Source organism: Chelonia mydas, chromosome 14 (genome assembly GCF_015237465.2).
Source record: "Chelonia mydas isolate rCheMyd1 chromosome 14, rCheMyd1.pri.v2, whole genome shotgun sequence".
NCBI lineage: Eukaryota > Metazoa > Chordata > Testudines > Cheloniidae > Chelonia > Chelonia mydas.
The window spans coordinates 31735796-31756277 of NC_051254.2; the positions used below are offsets into that span (position 1 = coordinate 31735796).

At 45.3% G+C, this 20482-nt stretch overlaps 3 protein-coding genes across 10 annotated transcripts in view; all 3 read left to right on the top strand.

The window, feature by feature from the left end:
* Positions 1-20482, top strand: part of LOC114020077 (zinc finger protein 239) — a 479276-nt gene that overhangs the window by 298490 nt on the left and 160304 nt on the right. The window lies entirely within an intron of this gene.
* LOC102945825 (zinc finger protein 436) overlaps positions 1-20482 on the top strand; it is a 1196575-nt gene that overhangs the window by 88870 nt on the left and 1087223 nt on the right. The gene's annotated exons all lie outside the window — the stretch shown is intronic.
* LOC114020076 (zinc finger protein 34) lies at positions 39-20110 on the top strand. Of its 3 annotated transcripts, none has more exons than XM_037914417.2 (5): positions 39-269; positions 7894-7982; positions 13469-13595; positions 14954-15067; positions 15493-20110. In XM_037914417.2, exons 1-5 carry the CDS (start codon positions 212-214, stop codon positions 16491-16493), a joined length of 1389 nt encoding a protein of 462 aa, XP_037770345.2. In that variant the 5' UTR covers positions 39-211; the 3' UTR covers positions 16494-20110. The 3 variants fall into 3 exon arrangements, with proteins under 3 accessions (XP_037770345.2, XP_043384754.1, XP_043384756.1); XM_043528819.1 differs by having other exon boundaries at positions 219-269; positions 13289-13595; XM_043528821.1 differs by lacking the exons at positions 39-269; positions 7894-7982 and adding an exon at positions 8657-8692 and having other exon boundaries at positions 13289-13595.

Genomic DNA, 20482 nt, shown 5'->3' on the forward strand with positions numbered 1-20482 from the left:
AGAGTAGGGCTGGGGAGTGGCGGGAGAAGGAGGGGAGGGCTGTGTGTGTGGCGGGGGTGGGGGGAGGTCAGCGTGCCCGGGTTCTTCCCAGCTCTGGAAAAGAAAACTCCAGTCCCTGCCTGGGACGTGCTGCAGCCCGGGTTGGTATCTACGGGCACAGGAAGACGACAGAGCAGCAGCAGCAATCAAAGGCCCTGCAGCTTGTGGCAAGATGTTTCTGCTGCTCTTGCTGCGCCTGCCGACACCAGCCCCTGCAGGGGGGACGCCAGGTGACTGGGACAGAACTGGGGGAAGTGGTGGGGACTGGGCAGGAAAAGGACTCGCTGCACAAGGCAACCCTGCCAGGGATGCTGGGACAATTTGTGCAGTGGGGGTGCTGAGAACTGTTGAACCAAACTGTGAATCCTGTAAGTGATGGACACCACTTCAAGAGCGGGGGTGCGGCCACACCCTTGGTTGCAGCACCCATGCCTGAGCCCTGTTTGTTAATGCAGCTGGGGGTGGGATCTCACTGGCCTTAACAATGAAGTCACTGCCCTCCTCTGCCTGGGGTCTGCTCCAGGAGCAAAAACCAGGGGATGGGGGGGGGGGGGGGGAAGGGGAGCACAGTGGTTCAGAGGAGCTGCAGTGGGGTCATGAATGGGCTCCCATGCGGGGTTCTCTTTTGTGTCTCTGTGGGGCAGGCAGGAATGTCAGGAAGGAAAGGGGTGAAAAATCAGGCAAGGATGAATAGAAAAAGGGAGGGAGGGAATGGGGGGACAACAAGAAATGTGTCCAGTTTTAACCATCTCTGCACATTTAGGGAAGTAACCGGCAGAGAAGAGTGGGGGGCACAGAGAATAGAGGAGAGGGATTATTTGTAGTTTTAAAAATCTCTCCACATTATCAAGCCCCTGAGAAATAACCATGGGATTAATTCCGATTCCACAGAACCCAGTAAACCTCCCCAGTGTTAAAGTGCTGACCGGTATATGTTTGCTCCATCTGACACATCATGTGTAACCTGGCTTGGACTGAGGGCTCCTTCCTGCAAATCATGTGACACCCCTAAAATGATGCATATGGTTTTCTTGGCAGGATCAGGCCCTTAATGGTTTTGCTAATTGGAGGAAACTAGCTATTCCTGTCCGACGGCCAAACGCAGAGTGAGGGGATTCTGAATAGCCAATTCTTCAGGGAATATATTGTGTTTCAAAAAAAGCCTGTAATTTCCAATAATAAATCTCTGTTTGACACTCCCAGGACTTCACCACAGCTCTACAAATAAGGATGCTTTGCCAGGGAGAAAAGGGCTGCCAAATTTCATTCCCAAAGAGCTACTTTTCAGTCCCCAGTGTTAGCAGGTTATGTTCCCATCAGCAGGTACGAGTAGAACTTTGTGGGAAAGAGACCTTTGGCCAGATCCTGCTGCCTTCAGCCTAATCCTTATAGCTGCTCAACTGTGACTTAGATGAGCTGGTGAGAGGATGCACCCAGGGTTTTTAAGAATGACTTTATAAAACAAAATGAAAAAAATTGGTTTTCTGTTGATTTTGTGCTTCCTTGTGTACATTAAAAAAGACCTGGACGGGATTTTCGTCTTCTTTTTTTAGTATTACAAAAGAGTCTTAAGCCTAAAAGACTCTATGGAGCATTGGAGCATTAGTAAGTTTCTAACATTCAAGAATGTGGCAAATTACCCCTGATTCTTTCCCAGGATTTTTGGGTGAGCATGTGAGGGCCTGCATTCAACTCAATATTGTTTTCCAGTCTGTCTGTAACACGTTAACTTTTGAATGCTGCATCTGATCGATTCCAGGATTTTAGGGAACGTTCTAGGACTCAAAGGACAGAACCCTATTGATTTGAGTGAAATCTGGAAAACCAAAAGAGTGAAACTGGGGATACAAGGAGTCCTTGGCATGTCCCCATTCTCCTCTCTGTGACACACAGAACCCCTGGCATTGGGGTTCTAGGGAGTCTTTGAAATAGAAGGGGATGGGAGTGTAGAACACAGGGCACTTGTGGGGAAGAATGGATAAGAGCAAGGAGATGCTGGTGTGCAATGAACTTGGTCTAAAGAAGCACTTAAGTGCGTGACCCTCTGTTAGATAAATAGTCAGTTGCAGGTGAGGAGGGGGTCTTTATTTAAAAATGAAAACAATAATTCTGTTTGTTTTTTCCTCCAGAGACATATAATGGCAGTTAAGTCTTGTCTCCCCTGTTGTTGGTGGGGGCTGTTTTGATGATTCCCAAGTGTAGTGGGAGCTTTCTCAGCTTCTCATTGAAGATTGGGAGTGGGGAGGGGTTGCTGAATCTTATACAAACAGATTTTTTCCTCAAAACTTTTGGGGCTAAATATTACAGAAATAAACAAATGCAAAACTGTTCAAACTGTCCCAATAAAAAACCACTCCCCTTGTCAATCAAGTCACAGGGGGGCCTGATTTTTCAGAGGTGCTGAGCCCCCACAGCTCACATTGACTTCAGCTGAGTGGTGGGTGCTGCGCAGCACCTCTGAAAATACAGCCCCACGTTACTGCAATCATGGGTGCTAAAAAAAAATTAATTAAATTTAAAAAAGGGGACACATGCTATCTTGCTTCTGTAGTAGGAACTGATTGCACATATCTAGAGCTCCTTGCATACCTCAGTTCCCCTCCCCTGTCTCCCTCTATTTCACGGACTCCCTGCAACATTTTAAACTCCATTTGGACAAAGGGCAGAGCTGAGATGGGGCTATTGCTTCAGTGCAGTGGTTCCCAAACTTTAACAACCCGTGAACCCCTTTCACTAAAATGTCAAGTCTTGTGAACCCCCTCTTAAAAATGAATATTTCCAGGGATTTTCTCCTTTACCTGAGCATAAATTATAAAAGCAGTGATCTTGGAAATATAATTTTTTTTTGACATGCTTATTGCACACTATTTATTATTAATTATTATTTATCATTACAGTATTTTTATTACATTATGAAAATGGCAACACTCTGCCAAGATCTCACTTTCATAGCTTGTATCAGTTTGGATAAGCCTATTATAAGACAAGGCTCCTATGTTTCATCAAGGAATATCAGATGTGAAACAGCATGAAGGTATTTAAGAAGCCAACTCAAAGAGTTCCTCCTACACAAGCATTCAGGTCTGGAGCAGTCCAGGCAAACAACTCACATTACAACAAAGCTTAAACTTGTTCTACATAATAATTTTAAAAACAATACTAGCTGCCTATTTAATTTTAAAAACAGCAGAAAATATCCACCTCCCTTTCCATTTCTAATAAGGAGTCTTGAAATTTAAATCTCCTCAGTGTGATAGATATGCTTGCTTTGATCTGCTTAGCTCTTGGAAGTCTAGGAGCTCCGGGCTGCTGGCCCTGTGCTGCCCGGGGTCCCTAGGGACAGCTCTGTCCACCATTAGGGAGTTTTTTCCTGAGAACCCCCTGTAATGTTTTGCGAACCCCTAGGGGTTCGCGAACCCCAGTTTGGGAACCACTGCTTTAGTGGAAGGCGTCAATGGCTGCCATCAACCAGATCTATAGACAATTACAGTCCTCGTTAAAGTGATGTGTGTGCTAACCAGATGCCATGGGCTCCAATTGTGTGTCTCCTCTTTCCCCCTTCCTATTTTCTGATTTTCATCAAGATCCATATTCTACCCACCGATGTGTAGAATATTTCCTGACATTTTGGAATTGATCGGCCGCAGTGTTCAAAAGCTATTATTACATCCAAACAGAGAAATACCATCATGTTGAGTGTGGGCCTGGCTTTTCTTGGCCAATTATCCCTCTCAGATTTTGCTCTATTTTCTCACTAATAATGCTCAATTCTCCATATAAAATCTCAGATGGGAGAGGACGTTCTACCCTTTTTATCTGTAGCCACTTACCCTTGTTTCAGCAGGAAACTCTTTTCCCATTTATGTACATTAAAATTGACATATTTGCTGTCTTTCCCAGATTTAATGAATATAAAAGCCAGGAGCCTCCCCCTATTCATAGTCTGCCCTTTATCTTCAAGGCACTCAGTCTAGAACCAGGATTCCTAAAGATTGCCTGAAGCTCTGGGATAATGACCATTGGCAACAACGCGGCTCCTCAGGCAAAAGGAGCTGTCTGTGGCAGAGGGAAAGCTCTTCTGTGCATGAGACAGTTTTCTTGGGCCATGGGACAAACTCCCACAGGAGCTCAAAACTACCACAAACATCCCCGATCTGCATTCCCAGTGCCAGTAGACTTCTTAGACCTGCTTTCAGTAACCAGCCCACATACTGCAGCTGGCATCCGATGCCTGAATCCACAAATGGACGTAGGTAACAACGCTGTGATCCCTAAAGCCTGTGTTAGTCCCCTAGGCTCCGTATCCAATCAATGGGGAGAGAGAGGTGCTTAGAATGTGCTCCACAAAAGCCAGACTGGAGCCGCCCAAGTTAGCCAGGGGGAGAAGCTGAGGAGAGGGATGTGTCCTAAACACCATACCTCGCTTGGAGTTCAGCACCTAAGTCCCAGGTGCATGAAGACACCAATCTGCTTGTGATCCACAAACTAGGGGAAAATCAGGGATTCTCCAAATGCAGAGACCAGATCTGGTAGTGTGCGCAGAGGCAAACAAACACCACCCAGAACAGCCAGGAGAGGAGGATTGCCTCTCTTACAATCTTTAGCCCACTGGTTAGGGTACTTAGGAGTCCCAGGTTCAAGTCTGTTACCCCTACAGAGAGTGCTGTAACCACTGGGCTAGGGGACATTCTGATGTGGGCCCTCCTTCCATCTCTCCTAATGAAGTTGTTCCACTTTAATTGAATAATTAATTTTAATTGGCCCAGAGAAAGAGTGAGAAACACTCTATAGGCCAGATGTTAGCTCACTCTCCTGGGACATAGAAGACCCTTGTTCAACCCCCTTCTCATCAGGCAGACAGGAGACTTGAACTCCTGGTCTCCCACATCCCAGATGAGCACTCTCCCCAGCAGGCTAAATATTATAAGTGAGGGTGTCCTCCCTTGTCCCAACTGAGCTCTTTCATGTACATATAGGCGACCTCTGCATACACCTACTGGATCAGGCCCTGCATATGATTTAGGCTGCCAAAAGTCTCTTTTTCCCCAGTTAGTGGATCACTCAGGGTGGGAGATAAGAGTCTAGACACCTAGAATGAGGCAGCAGTATGCACGCTCAGAGGCAGAAACATAGGTGCCTAGGGGACTTTTTACTGCAAATCTTCCGTTGAGAGTGAGTTTAGGCACCTACAGGGTTTGGCAGCAGCTGAGCGGAGGTTTCGTTGATTGCAGTGGTACCTAAAATTGAGACTTGGGTGGATCCGGGCACAAATAAATAAATAAAACATTAAATTTAACCTCCTCTCCCCCCCACACACACTCTTCTCATTGGGGAGAAAGAGAGAATCACTCCTAACAAATGCAAGTTGTGAGGCTGGGGCCCGGATAGACAGTGTTGGGACCCTGTGGGGATGAGAGCGCTGTAAGGACTGAATAGAACAGAACATAGGGGAGTGGCACCACCCGGCTGCTTACGGGGCAGTTGGATGGACCCTGAGTGACTAGGATTCAACTTCCAACTAATTATTAAATCAATAGAACTCCGATTTCATGAAGTATTTTTTATTGAGGAGTTCATAGAAGCAAATGTCTCAATATTACATTGCTTTGTTCATGTCTTTCAAACCATTGCAAAGCAATTTCGAAGGCATCAGAATGGGAAGAGATGTCAACGTGTTCTTCATTAATATCACTTTCATTATATAATTTATTTTTTCAGGAAAAATGATTTCATGTAACTGAACTTTCTTAAGAAGAGGGTTGATAGAATCTAAGTTCTACTGCATGGATATAAAAATCCTCTACAGATTTTGCTCCATTTTCACAGACTTATTGAATATTAACACACCAACTACCCCGACCCCGCTACTACCCCCTCCCGCTGCAATGCCGCCTTCTGGTTCCTTTCCCGCTCCCAATTGCCTGAGACCTTCTAGGTCCATTCTCCCACCCTCTGTGCCTGCTTCTCCTGTTAAAGCACCATCATCCAGGACTCCTGGCTGTCCATGTGAATGGCAGAAGGGTGCAGGAGGGGAGGAGAACCAGCATTTTCTTTAATTACTTATTGACTACTCATATAAATCCCCTCAGATTTTGTCCCTATCTCTCTCACCATCAAATATGGGTGAGAAATCTCCACAGATTTCCCTCTTGCCCTCTCTTAATTATTCAATATGGACACAAACACGCCTCATTTTGCTCTTTTTAATCTCTAATTATCAAATATTGACATAAAATTGCCTTTAGATTTTGCCATTATCCAGATAATTGTTGATATTGGTAGAAAAAAGTGATTCAGTTTTCCTCTTTTTCTTTCTGTGATTACCAAAAAAAAAAAAAATTCACATGAAATCCCCCAGGTTTTACCTTTTTTTCCTCTCTCATTACGAAGATTAATGTCAAATCCCCTCCAATTTTGCTATTTCTCCTCTAATTCTCAAATCTTGCTATAACCCTCCCACTCAGATTTGGGGGGTGTCTTCCCTTTTTGAAATGCAGCAAATTCCCCTGATTTTAATTTGGAGGAAAACTGTTGCCCTGAGTCATTCCCCAGGTGGGATAGTAAGATGGTAAGTAGTTGGAGTTTGGGAGAGCACTGGGATGTGTGTGACTGGGAACGTGTTGGTCATTCTCTTTATTTACTGTATATTCATATAAAATCCCCTCCGATTTTTCCCCTTTCCTCTCACACAATTGGAGATTGCTGCTGTTTTTTTTCTCATATTATTGAATATTTAGATTTTAGCCAATTTTCTCCCGAGTGCTCAAATATTAACATATTATCCTCTAAAATTATGCCCCATTTTCTAGTTTGCTATTAATGATTTTGCCTTGTCTCTCTAATTACCTGATATTAGAATTAAATCTCTTCAGATTTTGCACCTTTCTCTCCAATTTTCGAATACTGATATAAAATGCACTCTGATTTTGATCCATCACCTATTATCAAACATTAATATAAAATCTCTCAAATTTTCCCAATCTCTAATCTAATTATTGAATATCATTCTAACAGCTCTCATTGCTTTTTAACTGTTAAACGTGAGTATCAAATCTTGTCAAATTTTGCCATTTTCCCTCTAATGATTGAATGTTGACATAAAATCCATTCAAATGTTGCTGTTCTTTTTCTCCATTTATGGAACACTGATTTAAAAATCTTCTCAGATTGGGTACTTTCCCCATGCTTTTTTAGCTTTAGCACCTTCTCTTCGTTTTTGAGGGAAACTTGCCCTGAGTCAGTAACCTAGATTGGAGGGCCAAGCAGGGCAAGTGGGTGGAGCAAGTGCCCTAAACTGAGATTGTCCAGCCCCAGTTTTTCCTCTCCCAGCTCCTGCCAGCCCAATACACCTCCCCCCAACCACGAACTGCCAGTCAGTCACCTGCTCCTGCCCCACTGCTGCCCCTTCCAACCATCACAGAACCTTCTGTCTCCATCCTCCTCCCCTCAGCCTTCAGTAAAGTGGTGGGGCCCAAGGTTCCCTGCTTCCCATGTCAATTGGGAATAAGCACTTGCTGTTTATTTACCCAATATTTATATAAACTCTCAGATTTTGCACTTTGGACAATGTCGGGGGGGGCGGGCGGGGGGGATCCCCTTAAGCGGCCTCTGATTCTGCTCTTTTCTAGCATTTGCTTCAGAGACTGTTCCTGGGGAGGGAGGGGGGTTGGTTTAAAAATGTCTTGATGGGTTTAGTCCTGATGAGACGGGCCAGCTGTGTGCAGTAGTAAAGTGACCCAGGGTTTTTCCTGAATCGCAGTCTACAGTGTCTGTCTGCAGGGAAAGACCCTGTGGAGACTAGGGGAGATTAATGGACTAGAGCCCCTTCTGAAACCTCCCTTCTCGCCCTGACAGGCTGCAGAATAATGTCTGTGTTTCACTCCGGATCATCCCATCCTCTTGGGGGACGGGAAAGGGAAATGACTGCAGTAGCGGCGGCTCAGGTAGGGGTTTTTCAGTGCACAGTGGAGGGGGTATGTGCTGGGAAGGAGGTGAAGGCAGTAAATACACAAGGGTGAGGAATGTGAAAGGGGCACTCACACCTGCAGCCCCAGGAGAGTTCATAGAATCACAGAAATGTTGGGCTGGAAGGGACCGTGACAAGTCATTTAGTCCAGCCTCCTGCACTGAGGCAGGACCAAGTCAACCTCGACTATCCCTGATAGGTGTTTGTCCAACCTGTTCTTAAAAACCTCCAATGATGCGGATTCCACAACCTCCCTTGGAAGCTGTCATAAATATAAAGGGACAGATAAACACCTTTAAAATCGCTCCTGGCCAGAGGAAAAACTCTTTCACCTGTAAAGGGTTAAGAAGCTAGGATAACTTCGCTGGCACCTGACCAAAATGACCAATGAGGAGACAAGATACTTTCAAAAGCTGGGGGGAGGGAGAAACAAAGCCTCTCTCTCTGTCTGTGTGATGCTTTTGCTGGGGACAGAACAGGAATGGAGTCTTAGAATTTAGTAAGTAATCTAGCTAGAGATGCGTTAGATTCTGATTTCTTTAAATGGCTGAGAAAATAAGCTGTGCTGAATGGAATGTAGATTCCTGTTTTTGTGTCTTTTTGTAACCTAAGGTTTTGCCTAGAGGGATTATCTATGTTTTGAATCTGATTATCCTGTAAGGTATTTACCATCCTGATTTTACAGAGGTGATTCTTTTTACTTTTTCTTCTATTAAAATTCTTCTTTTAAGAATCTGAATGCTTTTTCATTGTTCTTAAGATCCAAGGGTTTGAGTCTGTGTTCACCTATGCAAATTGGTGAGGACTTTTATCAAACCTTCCCCCGGAAAGGGGGTGGAAAGTTTGGGAGGATTCTGGGGGGAAAGATGTTTCCAAACGGGCTCTTTCCCAGTAATATACCGGTTAGACGTTTGGTGGTGGCAGCGATAAAGTCCAAGGGCAAAAGGTAAAATAGTTTGTACCTTGGGGAAGTTTTAACCTAAGCTGGTAAAAGTAAGCTTAGGAGGTTTTCATGCAGGTCCCCACATCTGTACCCTAGAGTTCAGAGTGGGTAAGGAACCTTGACAGAAGCCTATTCCAGAGTTTATCGGCCCTTATAATTAGAATGTTTTTCCTAATATCTGACCTAAATCGCCCTTGCTGCAGATTAGCCCATTAGTTCTTGTCCTACCTTCAGAGGACATGGAGAACAATTGATCTCCATCCTCTTTATAAATAGCCCTTCACATATCTGAAGACTGCTATCAGGTCCCCCTTTAGTCTTCTTTTTTCAGGACTAAACATACCCCGTCTAATTAACCTTTCCGTAGAGATCCCGTTTTCATAGAATCATAGAATATCAGGGTTGGAAGGGACCTCAGGAGGTCATCTAGTCCAACCCCATGCTCAAAGCAGGACCAATCCCCAACTAAATCTAAAGCTTTTTCTAAAGCTTTCATCATTTTTGTTGCTTTCCTCTGGACTCTCTCCAGTTTGTCCACATTTTTCTGAAAGCTTGGCACCCAAAACTGGACATAGCACTCCACTTGAGGGCTCATCAGTACCAAGTAGAGCGGGACAATTACCTCGCTTGTCTTACACACAACACTCCTGCTAATATACCCCAGAATGATATTAGCCATTTTTGCAACTGCATCACATTGCTGGTTCATATTCAGTTTATGATCCTCTGTAATCCCCACATCCTTTTCAGCAGTACAATGCATGCCCAGTTATTCCCCGTTTTGTAGCTGTGCATTTGATTTTTCCTTCCTGAATATAGAATCATAGAATATCAGGGTTGGAAGGGACCTCAGGAGGTCATCTAGTCCAACGCCCTGCTCAAAGCAGGACCAATCCCCAACTAAAGCATCCCAGCCAGGGCTTTGTCAAGCCTGACCTTAAAAACTTCTAAGGAAGGAGATTCTACCACCTCCCTAGGTAACGCATTCCAGTGTTTCACCACCCTCCTAGTGAAAAAGTTTTTCCTAATATCCAACCTAAACCTCCCCCACTGCAACTTGAGACCATTACTCCTTGTCCTGTCCTCTTCTACCACTGAGAATAGTCTAGAACCATCCTCTCTGGAACCACCTCTCAGGTAGTTGAAAGCAGCTATCAAATCCCCCCTCATTCTTCTCTTCTGCAGACTAAACAATCCCAGTTCCCTCAGCGTCTCCTCATAAGTCATGTGTTCCAGACCCCTAATCATTTTTGTTGCCCTTCGCTGGACTCTCTCCAATTTATCCACATCCTTCTTGTAGTGTGGGGCCCAAAACTGGACACAGTACTCCAGATGAGGCCTCACCAATGTCGAATAGAGGGGAACGATCACGTCCCTCGATCTGCTCTCTATGCCCCTACTTATACATCCCAAAATGCCATTGGCCTTCTTGGCAACAAGGGCACACTGCTGACTCATATCCAGCTTCTCGTCCACTGTCACCCCAGGTCCTTTTCCGCAGAACTGCTGCCTAGCCATTCGGTCCCTAGTCTGTAGGTGTGCATTGGGTTCTTCCGTCCTAAGTGCAGGACCCTGCACTTATCCTTATTGAACCTCATCAGATTTCTTTTGGCCCAATCCTCCAATTTGTCTAGGTCCCTCTGTATCCTATCCCTGCCCTCCAGCGTATCTACCACTCCTCCTAGTTTAGTATCATCTGCAGATTTGCTGAGAGTGCAATCCACACCATCCTCCAGATCATTAATGAAGATATTGAACAAAACCGGCCCCAGGACCGACCCCTGGGGCACTCCACTTGACACCGGCTGCCAACTAGACATGGAGCCATTGATCACTACCCGTTGAGCCCGACAATCTAGCCAACTTTCTACCCACCTTATAGTGCATTCATCCAGCCCATATTTCTTTAACTTGCTGACAAGAATACTGTGGGATATAGTACTTTGCCCTTGTCTTTACTGAATTTTATCTTATTGATTTCAGTCTAATTTGTGAAGGTTGTTTTGAATTCTAATCCTGTCCTCCAAAGTGCTGACAACTCCTCCCATCTTGGTGTCATCTGCAAATTTTATAAGCATACTATCTACTCTATTATCCTAGTCATTAATGAAAACAATTAATAAGGATGGAACTCTATGGGGCCCCAGTAGATACATCTCCCCCACCCACCCACAGTTTGACAATGAACCATTGAGAACTACTCTTTGAGTATGGTCTTTCAACCAATTTTGCACTCCCTTTACAGTAATTTCAACTAGACCACATTTCCCTAATCTGCTTATGACAATATCATGTGGGATTGTGTCAAAAGCCTTATTAAAATCTAGATATATCATGTTTACAGCTTTCCCCATATCCAGTAGGCCAATATCCCTGTCAAAGAAGAAATTTAGGTTGGTTTGGAATGATTTGTTCTTGACGAATCCATGTTGGCTTATAACCCTATTATCTTCTTGGTGCTTACAAAATAATTGTTTAATTATTTGTTCCAGTTATTATTAACTTTCCAGGCATTGAAGTTAAGATGATGGTCAATAATTTTCCAGGCCCAGCTTTCCCCCCTTTTTAAAGATAGGTACAATGTTTGCCTTTCTCCAATCCTCTGGGTCCTCATCTGTCCTCCATGAGTGCTTGAAGATAATCACTAATGGTTCAGAAATTGCTTCAGCTAGTTCCTTAAGTATCCTACGATTAATTTTAGCAGGCCTTAGCAACTTGAACACATCTAATTTATCTAAATATTTTTTAACCTGTTCTTTCCCTATTTTGGGTTACATTCCTTCCCCCTTGTTATTAATATTAATTGTGTTAGTATCTGGTCATATTTAACTTTTTTAGTGAAGACTGATACAAAATAAGCCTTAAATGTATCAGCCTTCTTGGTGTCATCTGTTATTAGCTCTCCCTCCCAGCTAAGCAGAGGACCTACACTTTCCTTTATTTTTCTCTTGCTCCTGATGTATTTATAGAACCTTTTCTTATTGTTTTTCATGTCCCTTGCTTAGTGTCATTCATTTTGTGCCTTAGTCTTTCTGATTTTTGTCCCTTCATGGTTGTGCTATATTTTTGTACTCATCCTTAGCCATTTGTCCATGGTTCCACTTTTTGTCAGATTCCTTTTTGATTTTCAGGTCATTACAGAGCTCCTAGTGGAACTATATTGGCCTTTTACTGTTCTTCCTATCTTTCCTTCAGATAGGGATAGTTTGCTGTTGTTCCTTAGATATTGTCTCTTTGAGAGGCTGCCAGCTCTCCTGAACTCCTTTTTCCTTTATATTTTTTCCCAGGGGACTTTACCTACCTGATCTCTGAGATTGTTAAAGTTGGCTAGTTTGAAGTCCATTGTCCTTAGAATCATGAAATCTACCATATCATGATTACTTTCCCACAAATTGCCTTCAAAACTTCAGATTTACAACCAATTTCCCCCTGCTAGTCAGAATTAATAGATTCCGGGGCCAGAAGAGACTATTGTAATCATCCACTCTGACCTTCTGTATAACACAGGCCATAAAATTTCCCCAAAATAATTCCTAGAGCCGATCTTTTAGAAAAAACATCCAATCTTGATTTTAAAATTGCTGGTGATGGAGAATCCACCATGACCCTCCATAAATAATTCCAATGGTTATTTACTCTGACTGTTAAAAATGTATGCCTTATTTCCAGTCTAAATTTGTTTAGTTCCAACTTCCAGCCATTGGATCGTGTTATACCTTTGTCTGCGAGAATGAAGAGCCGATTATCACATTTCTGTTCCCCATGTAGGTATTTATAGACCATAATCAAGTCACCTCTTAACCTTCTCTTTGTCAAGCTAAATAGATTGAGATCCTTTAGTCTTTCACTATAAGGCAGGTTTTCTAATCCTTCAATCATTCTTATGGCTCTTCTCTGAACCCCCTCCCTTTTAGCAGCTTACTTGAATTGTGGGCATCAGAACTGGACACAGGGTTCTAGCAGTGGTTGCACTAGTGCCAAATACAGAGGTAAAATAACCTCTCTGATCCTACTCGAGATTCCCCTGTTTATGCATCCAAGGATCATATCAGCTCTTTTGGCTAGAGCATCGCATATGGAGCTTGTGTTCAGCATGACCCCGAAATCTTTTTCAGAGTCACTGTTTCCCGGGGCAGAGTCCACCATCCTGTAAATATGGCCTGCATCCTTTGTTCCTAATCCTCCCCACCGTCTCCTCACATCCAGCTGCTGGGAATGGGGGAGGTGTTTGGGTTCCTACTAGGGCTCTGTCCCTGGACCCTGCTGTGGGTCTCTGTCTGTATCATTATCTGGCTAGTAGGTGTTTGATAAATGCAAATGACCCTCTCTCCCTTTGCTAGGAGTGACAAGGACTCTCTTTCTCCTCACACCCGGAAACCTCCAGGTTGTTCTGCACAGGATGGGATTGTTTTACTGTGCTCCTCCCAGAGCTTTTATTTTTTTTGGCTCTCCTTCCCCATCAATAGTGGGATTGGGGCTGGGGCAGAAGTTACCAAATGGGGGACAATTGTCATTTTCAGGAGCCAGTGACCTTCGAAGAGGTGGCTGTGTATTTCACCGAGGAGGAATGGGCTCTCCTGGACCCGAGTCAGAGAGCTCTGTACAGGGACGTCATGCAGGAGAATTATGATAATGTGACCTCGCTGGGTAAGTATCCCTGTCCCCTCGGGAAGTAGAAGCTGGGGGTGGGGAGCTGTCTCTGAAGTGCCCGGTTGGCTTCTGGTCAAGGTTCTTTCCTGGTCCCTTAGATTTAAAGGGGATCAGGCTACACCCCCACCCAGCCTGCCTTTGTGATAGCGGTGCCAGGCACAGCACCGAGGAACTCTTACCAGGGCAACTTCTTTGGTGACTGTCTGCTTCCTGTTAACTTGCCCCACTGCAGGGTTACACCCGCATGTGAGGAACTTTTATTTTTCCCCCAGCATGCTTTCCAACTCTCCACTGCTGGCTGAATCTCTCTCATGCAGCTGGCATGGGTCTGTTTTCCCTTTGTCGGCGCTGAGGGGATGGCACGCTCTTCGGGTGCCCAGAATTGAGTGAGAGAGACTGGCTTCCTTCTTACCTCCTCCCCCGGGGTTAGGGGAGCCAGATACTTATTGGAGATGCTAATTCTGCCAACCTCAGAACTTTCAAAGGGCAGAAAGGCGGAATTTGCCTGTCTGTAGGTAACACTGACAGATACTGGTCGTCAGTGGGCAAGATCGAACCTGGGACCTCTGGAGCTAAATGCATGAGCCTCCACCACATGAGCTAAAAGCCACATTGCTCTTAGCTAAGGCTGTAACAGACTCATTAATCTCTGTAAGTGGTTTCAGAGCCACTAGAGGAGACACAACACCACACCTAGAAGATGTGTGAGTTACACGTACTTACACACCCATGTGCATACAGACTCTCTGTTTCTCCTCCCTTCTTGGCACTGGCTCTACCCAGAGAGAGGTCTCTGGAGATTTAGAAGCAAGCAAAGGACGTAGCATCAAGACTATGTCTTAGCGATCCACTTCCCCAGTGTCTGGAAGTCCTAAAGGTGCAACACCCCTCTCACCCCCCAACACATACATGTAAGGCAACTCCCATCTTTTCATATGCTGTGTATTTATACTTCCCTACTGTGTGTTCCACTCCATGCATCTGATGAAGTGGGTTTTAGCCCATGAAAGCTTATGCTCAAATAAATTTTTTTAGTCTCTAAGGTGCCTTAAGGTCTCCTCGTTGTTTTTGCTGATACAGACTAACACGGCTACCACTCTGAAATGTGACACATACATGTGAATCCCAAAGGATCTCTGTGACCATGTTCCCATGCGTGTTCCACCAGCACAAACAGTGACTGGGTCAAAATTACTAAACTTTTTATTTGGAACTGTTCTCCACACACGTTATTCACTTTGATCTCATAGAATCGTAGATGATAAGACTGGAAGGGACACTGTAATTGTATAGTCTGATCTCCAGTATAACACAAGCCATGGGACTTCTCACCTGTTTACTTTCCCCTTGAGCAGGATTTCCGATTCCCAAACCTGAAGTGATCTCCCAGCTGGAACGGGGAGAAGAGCCGTGGCTCATGGATCTCCAGGGCTCAGAGGAAAGGGGAATCCTGAGATATAGCCATGCAGGTAAAGGTGTTAGTTAAAACCAACTCAGAAAACATTGCTGAATGAAGGAACAGCTAGGATTCTCACAAAGTCCTCATGTACGCTCCTAATTCTGGATTGTCTCCAGTAGGTGTCATATCCACAAGATATGTCATTCATGGCTTCCCACGCACCCTGACTCACACCTGACATTAACTTCCTCCCTGCTGACCACCCTTTCCTCTGCATGTTCAGGTGGGATGTGGTGGCTGAATTGGTTCCCGCCTCTCTCTCAACTCTGGGAAAGGATTTGCGGGAATTCAACTCCTGAATTTTTCCATTTGCCCAACAATTAATTTGGTTTATTCCCTCCCACACCCCAAGCTTTCCATTGCTCCATTCTGAGTTTTCCTTACTTCTTGACACAGAGAATGATTCATCTCTGGATTTTCTCTTTATCCCAACAGCTGATGGGATCAAGAATGAGCATGAAGAGGTGAATCCTCAGCTGGGAGGTCCTGAGCAAGTGGAACAGCATGGGACACTATTAGGAAGATCCAAAGGAAACATGTGTTGGAGTATTGGGCAAGGAAAAACCTGTGAGAGTCAGTGTAGCAAAGAGAGGCCGCTGGGAAACCAGCCGGTGAAGAAAGTGGATAAATCCACTAATTGTGGGAGAGGTCTGAAGCACCTCAAGAAAACCAGAGTCCAGAGGATCCACATGGGAGAGAGACCAAGCACATGCAGTGAATGTGGGAAAAGCTTCAGTAGTCATTCACACCTTCTTATACATCAAAGAATCCACACGGGAGAAAAGCCCTATAAATGCCCCCAGTGTGGGAAGAGCTTCAACCAGAGCCCAAACCTTGTTACACATCTAAGAATCCACACTGGAGAGCGGCCCTATAAATGCCAGGAATGTGGGAAAAGCTTCACTGCAAACTCCACCTTTATTAAACACCAGAGAATCCACACAGGAGAAAAACCCTATAAATGTCCCGACTGCGGGAGAAGCTTCAATCAGAGCTCAGACCTTATTAGACATCAGAGACTCCATACAGGAGAGAAGCCCTTTAGCTGCCCCGACTGTGGGAAAAGATCCAGTGACAGCTCAGCCCTTATTGTACATCAGAGAATCCACACGGGAGAGAGACCCTATCGATGCCCTGTCTGTGGAAAAGGCTTCACTTGCTCTTCACACCTGATAACACATCAGAGAACCCACACGGGAGAAAAACCATATAAATGTCCTTACTGTAGGCAAAGGTGTCGTGTAAAATCAGCCCTTATTATACACCAGAGAATCCACACAGGAGAGAGACCCTATAAGTGCCCTGACTGTGGGAAAACCTTCAGCAGCCGTTCACATCTTAATTCTCATCAGAGAATCCACAAGAGAGAAATGCCTTGTAAAAACCCTGGGTGTGGGAAAAGCTGCACAGAAAGTTCACCCCTTATTATGCATTAGGAGGAGAACTGAATAATTGCCCTGACTAAGTCTAGCTAAGAACTTGACTACGCCTGAAATATATTTTGGAGTATGTTTGTCCACTTTAATCCGGAATAACTATTCTGAAAGCAGTACTACAACGCTGCTTTGTTATGCCAATTTAAGCTCCTCCCCTTTTGAATAATTGAATCTACACAGTGCTGCATTCTGGGCAGATGTACCATGCTACTATGTTCTGCCGCTTGGCTCTGGGTATTCTGGGATTTTCTCCTGGTGCATTGTGGGATAGCTACCCAAAGCCACTGGAATTCTGGGATTTGGGGTCAAACTAACACATTCCAGGATTATTCTCGTGTCATCCCATCATTCATCTGGCTTTTGTGAGCCAGCACCATTTTCAAGCCTCTGGCAGGCAGCATGACGGGAACATGTGACCCTGACGATCATTAACATGAACAGGCCGATGCACAGGTATTGGCAGTCAGGCAGCTGGATGGGCGGCTTTGGATGCCTTGAGAGACAGCCATGGTTGTGCTGCACCAATATGGGTGACGCAAATAGAAGAGGAGGAGGACGAAAGCGAGCAGTTACTTCTGCAAGACCATTTTCTGGAACATTTCCGCAGTAGACTCTTTCTTCTGGGCTTGCCCAGCAAGCAGTGACTTGTGGGACAGGATAGTCATGCAGACCAAGGATGACTAGCAATGGTGGCAGAACTTCAGAATGACAAAGGCCATGTACCTTGAAAACTGTGCAGAGCTGGCCCATGAGCAGAAGTGGCAGGGCACCAACTGGAGAGTTCCCTTCAGCATGAAGTGTTGTGGTCTTCAGTATCTGGAAGCTTGCTAATCTCCCAATGGCTTCTGGGCAACAGCTAACCAGTTCAGTGTTGGTAAATCAACTATTGGGGCTGCCATAGAATCATAGAATTGTAGGACTGGAAGGGACCTCAAGAGGTCATCTAGTCCAGTCTGCTGCACTCACATCAGGACTAAGTATTATCTAGCCTGTCCCTGACACTTGTTTGTCTAACCTGCTCTTAAAAACCTCCCATGATGGCGTTTCCATGTGCTACTATTCAGAGGGTGCTGCTAGGCCAGGTCCTAAAGCATGGCAGTACACAGGAAGTTATTGAATAATTTGAAAGGCTGGGGCTCCTGAATTGTTTTGGGGCCACTAATGGTACCCATATGCTTATTGTTTGCCTCCCTGTACCAGATCTCAGAGTTTGTCAACAGAAAAGGATATTTGGGTACGATGCTGCAAGGTCTGGTTGATCACTGTGGAAAAGTTTGACCAGTATTAATGTGGGATGGTCTGGAAAGTTCCATGATGCCATTGTTGTTCGACACTCAGGCCTTCTTTTTGGCAACGAGGCCGGAACTGGTGCCATGTGCTGCTATGGATATTCATCATGTGATTCCTCCTGTCACTCTGGGAGACCCAGCTCGCCTTCTGCTTCCCTAGCTGATGAATCCTTTTCCTTGAGGAGAGGAGAAAGGAGCTCTTTAACTTACCCCCTTAGTAGCTGCAGAATGACAGGGGAGTGGGCATCTGGAAGACTGAAGGGAAGGTGGAGGTGCCTCGTGACAAGGCTGGAGGCTGCTTAGCAATATCTGCCTCTTGTGACAGGTGCTTGCTGCATTTCCCACAACATCTGATGTTGGCGAGAGGTGGAAGTAAAGAAACTCTGTGAATGTTATGAACAGCCAGAGAGGCTGCCTCTGCTAAATGCCACAATTGGTCAGGGACACATGGTCAGGGATGAGTTGTTCTCTTCCTTTGAGGCGAAGGGGTAGTGGGGAAAAATGTATGTAACTTTGTGGTAGGATTTTAATTTTGCTTTGTGTAGGATTTTATTGTGCTTTGTGTGGGATTTTATGAAACTTTTCAGTTGTAAATAAATAACAAATAGCCGTAAATAAAAACCTTTGTTGAAAACAGCCCGGCACAAACTTTGAAACAATAAAACTGTGGCAGACATGCCGAAAGTGCTGAGTGTACAACTTTGTGCTGACAGGGTCATAAATATGTTTGGAGAGGGCAGAACCATTCTACATGTCTCGTGGTGTGAGATGGCAAAGGAAAGTCCTGTCCTGTGTAATTGGGGAAGCAAAGGAGTGTTCCCACTGCTGAGTTCTCAAGGGGCCACAGCACATGGCTAGGTTGGGGTGGTGGCTGTGAACTTTAGCTCCACTGTTCTCCAGCAGAGCTGTCTGCCGCTGCATCATCTCCAGCATCTGTGCCTGCATGGGCGGGTTGTCTTTGTCAGTGTGTTCTTTCAGCAGGTCCCTTTACCTCTTCCAGTCCTCGATACCATGGTGAAGGCAACTATCCCTCTACTTCTCAGTCTTCTGCCTGTGCTGGAATGCAGCCACGAAGTCACTGAGCATGTCCTCTGTCTCTGCTCAGAAATTTCCCAGAAGTTCAGCAACTGACCACACTCTTGTCCGTGGTCAAGGTGTAAGGTGGGGTGTGTGTGTGCTGATCAACAGCACAAGTATTGTCCCAGTTATAGTCTCCATGGCAACAAAGATCAAATGTTGCTTTTTACTCCATTTCTGAATACCATTTCTGTAGGCTCCTCACAGTTGGGGGTGACCATAGGGACGGTGAGACGTTTTCCACCTTCTAGAGCAGGGGTTCTCAACCTTTTACTTTCTGAGGCCCCCCGAACATGCTAGAAAAACTGCATGGTCCCCTTGTGCTACAGCACTGTGTTTCTGCATATAAAAGCCAGGAGCCAGCGTTAGGGGGTAGCGAGCAGAGCAGTTCCGCGTGGCCCCATGTTACAGGGAGCCCCGCAAAGCTAAGCTGCTTAGGCTTCACCTTCAGCCCCGGGTGACGGGGATTGGGGCGGCAGGGCTCCAGCTTTCTGCCCTGGGCCCCAGCAAATCTAACACTGGTCCTGCTTGGTGGACCCTCTGAAACCTGCTTGCGGCCCTCCCAGGGGGTCTCGGACCCCTGGTTGAGAACTGCTCTTTTATAGGACCCCATATCAATCCTGGTTGTGAGCTGGGGAGGGGATCTGGCTGGCTGGGTGTTTGGGGGGGGTGGCAGAGGGGGGCTTCGTAATTGCATGTGTGACTCTGCAGGAGGTCCTTACATTGGAGGACGATCCCCTAAGGTGTGTCCCCTTAGAGGCAGAGGAGGTTGTTGTTCAAAAAGGCAATGGATAAACTGGGAAGTTCTGTTGCCCTGCAGTTTGCCAGGATGGTGCCCCCACACCTGGAGCAGGAGTGGAAAGGAAACACCACTTATATGGGTAGCCCTGAGAAAGCTGCATTGCCTCGCAATGTGCTTGCAAAAATAGAGCCCTCTCTTTGCCTTAAACTCTCTTGTATAGCAATTGCAGATCAGCACAAAGTGTGCTGCAAAATACACTTTTTGCAGTAATTGCTCTGTGCCCCAAGGGGTTAACCATGCTGAGGGTATGAGTCGAAATAGCCACAAATGCCTTATAATCTCTATGCATTTTTAAATGACTCTGTAGCCTAATTTGGGCAATTTACCTAATATGTAACGGTAGGAAGAAGCTCAAGGCATTGGTCCAAGTGGGAGCTAAAGTACTTTTTTCTGTTGCCTTTTCTCGTTCTGTATCTGCCACTACAATAAACTTGCCTGCCATGCAATGAGGTTTTTGTTTTGTTTTGTTTTTAACCACAAAAGGTTAAAACATCTTGAGTACAGGGCGGGCTCCAAGAGGGTGAAGGAACATTAAGCAGCCTGGGAAGAGGGGTGGACGGATGCACATTTAACTGATGATAGTGGAATTTGATATTTCAGAGCAATAAATGCTTTGGAGCTTAAATTTTCTGATCAGGATGCAGTTTTGAGTTGTGTGTTGTAGGCCTTGCCGGAGCCCGAGGCATAACTAGCAGTGTGAACCAAAGGCTATGAAGCAGATTAGACCTGGCCTTGGCAGAATAGTAACACACCAGATACTGGCTAACCAAGTAAGCACATTCCAGACCAGAGAGTGTGGTACAAGAACACCCAGAGTTCTC

Coding starts and splice junctions, on each gene's coding strand:
- LOC114020076 (XM_037914417.2), top strand. CDS start 212: ATGTTTCTGCTGCTCTTGCTGCGCCTGCCGACACCAGCCCCTGCAGGG. Junction 270..7,893: donor CCCTGCAGGGGGGACGCCAG/GTGACTGGGACA, acceptor TCGCCCTGACAG/GCTGCAGAATAATGTCTGTG. Junction 15,068..15,492: donor CCTGAGATATAGCCATGCAG/GTAAAGGTGTTA, acceptor TTATCCCAACAG/CTGATGGGATCAAGAATGAG.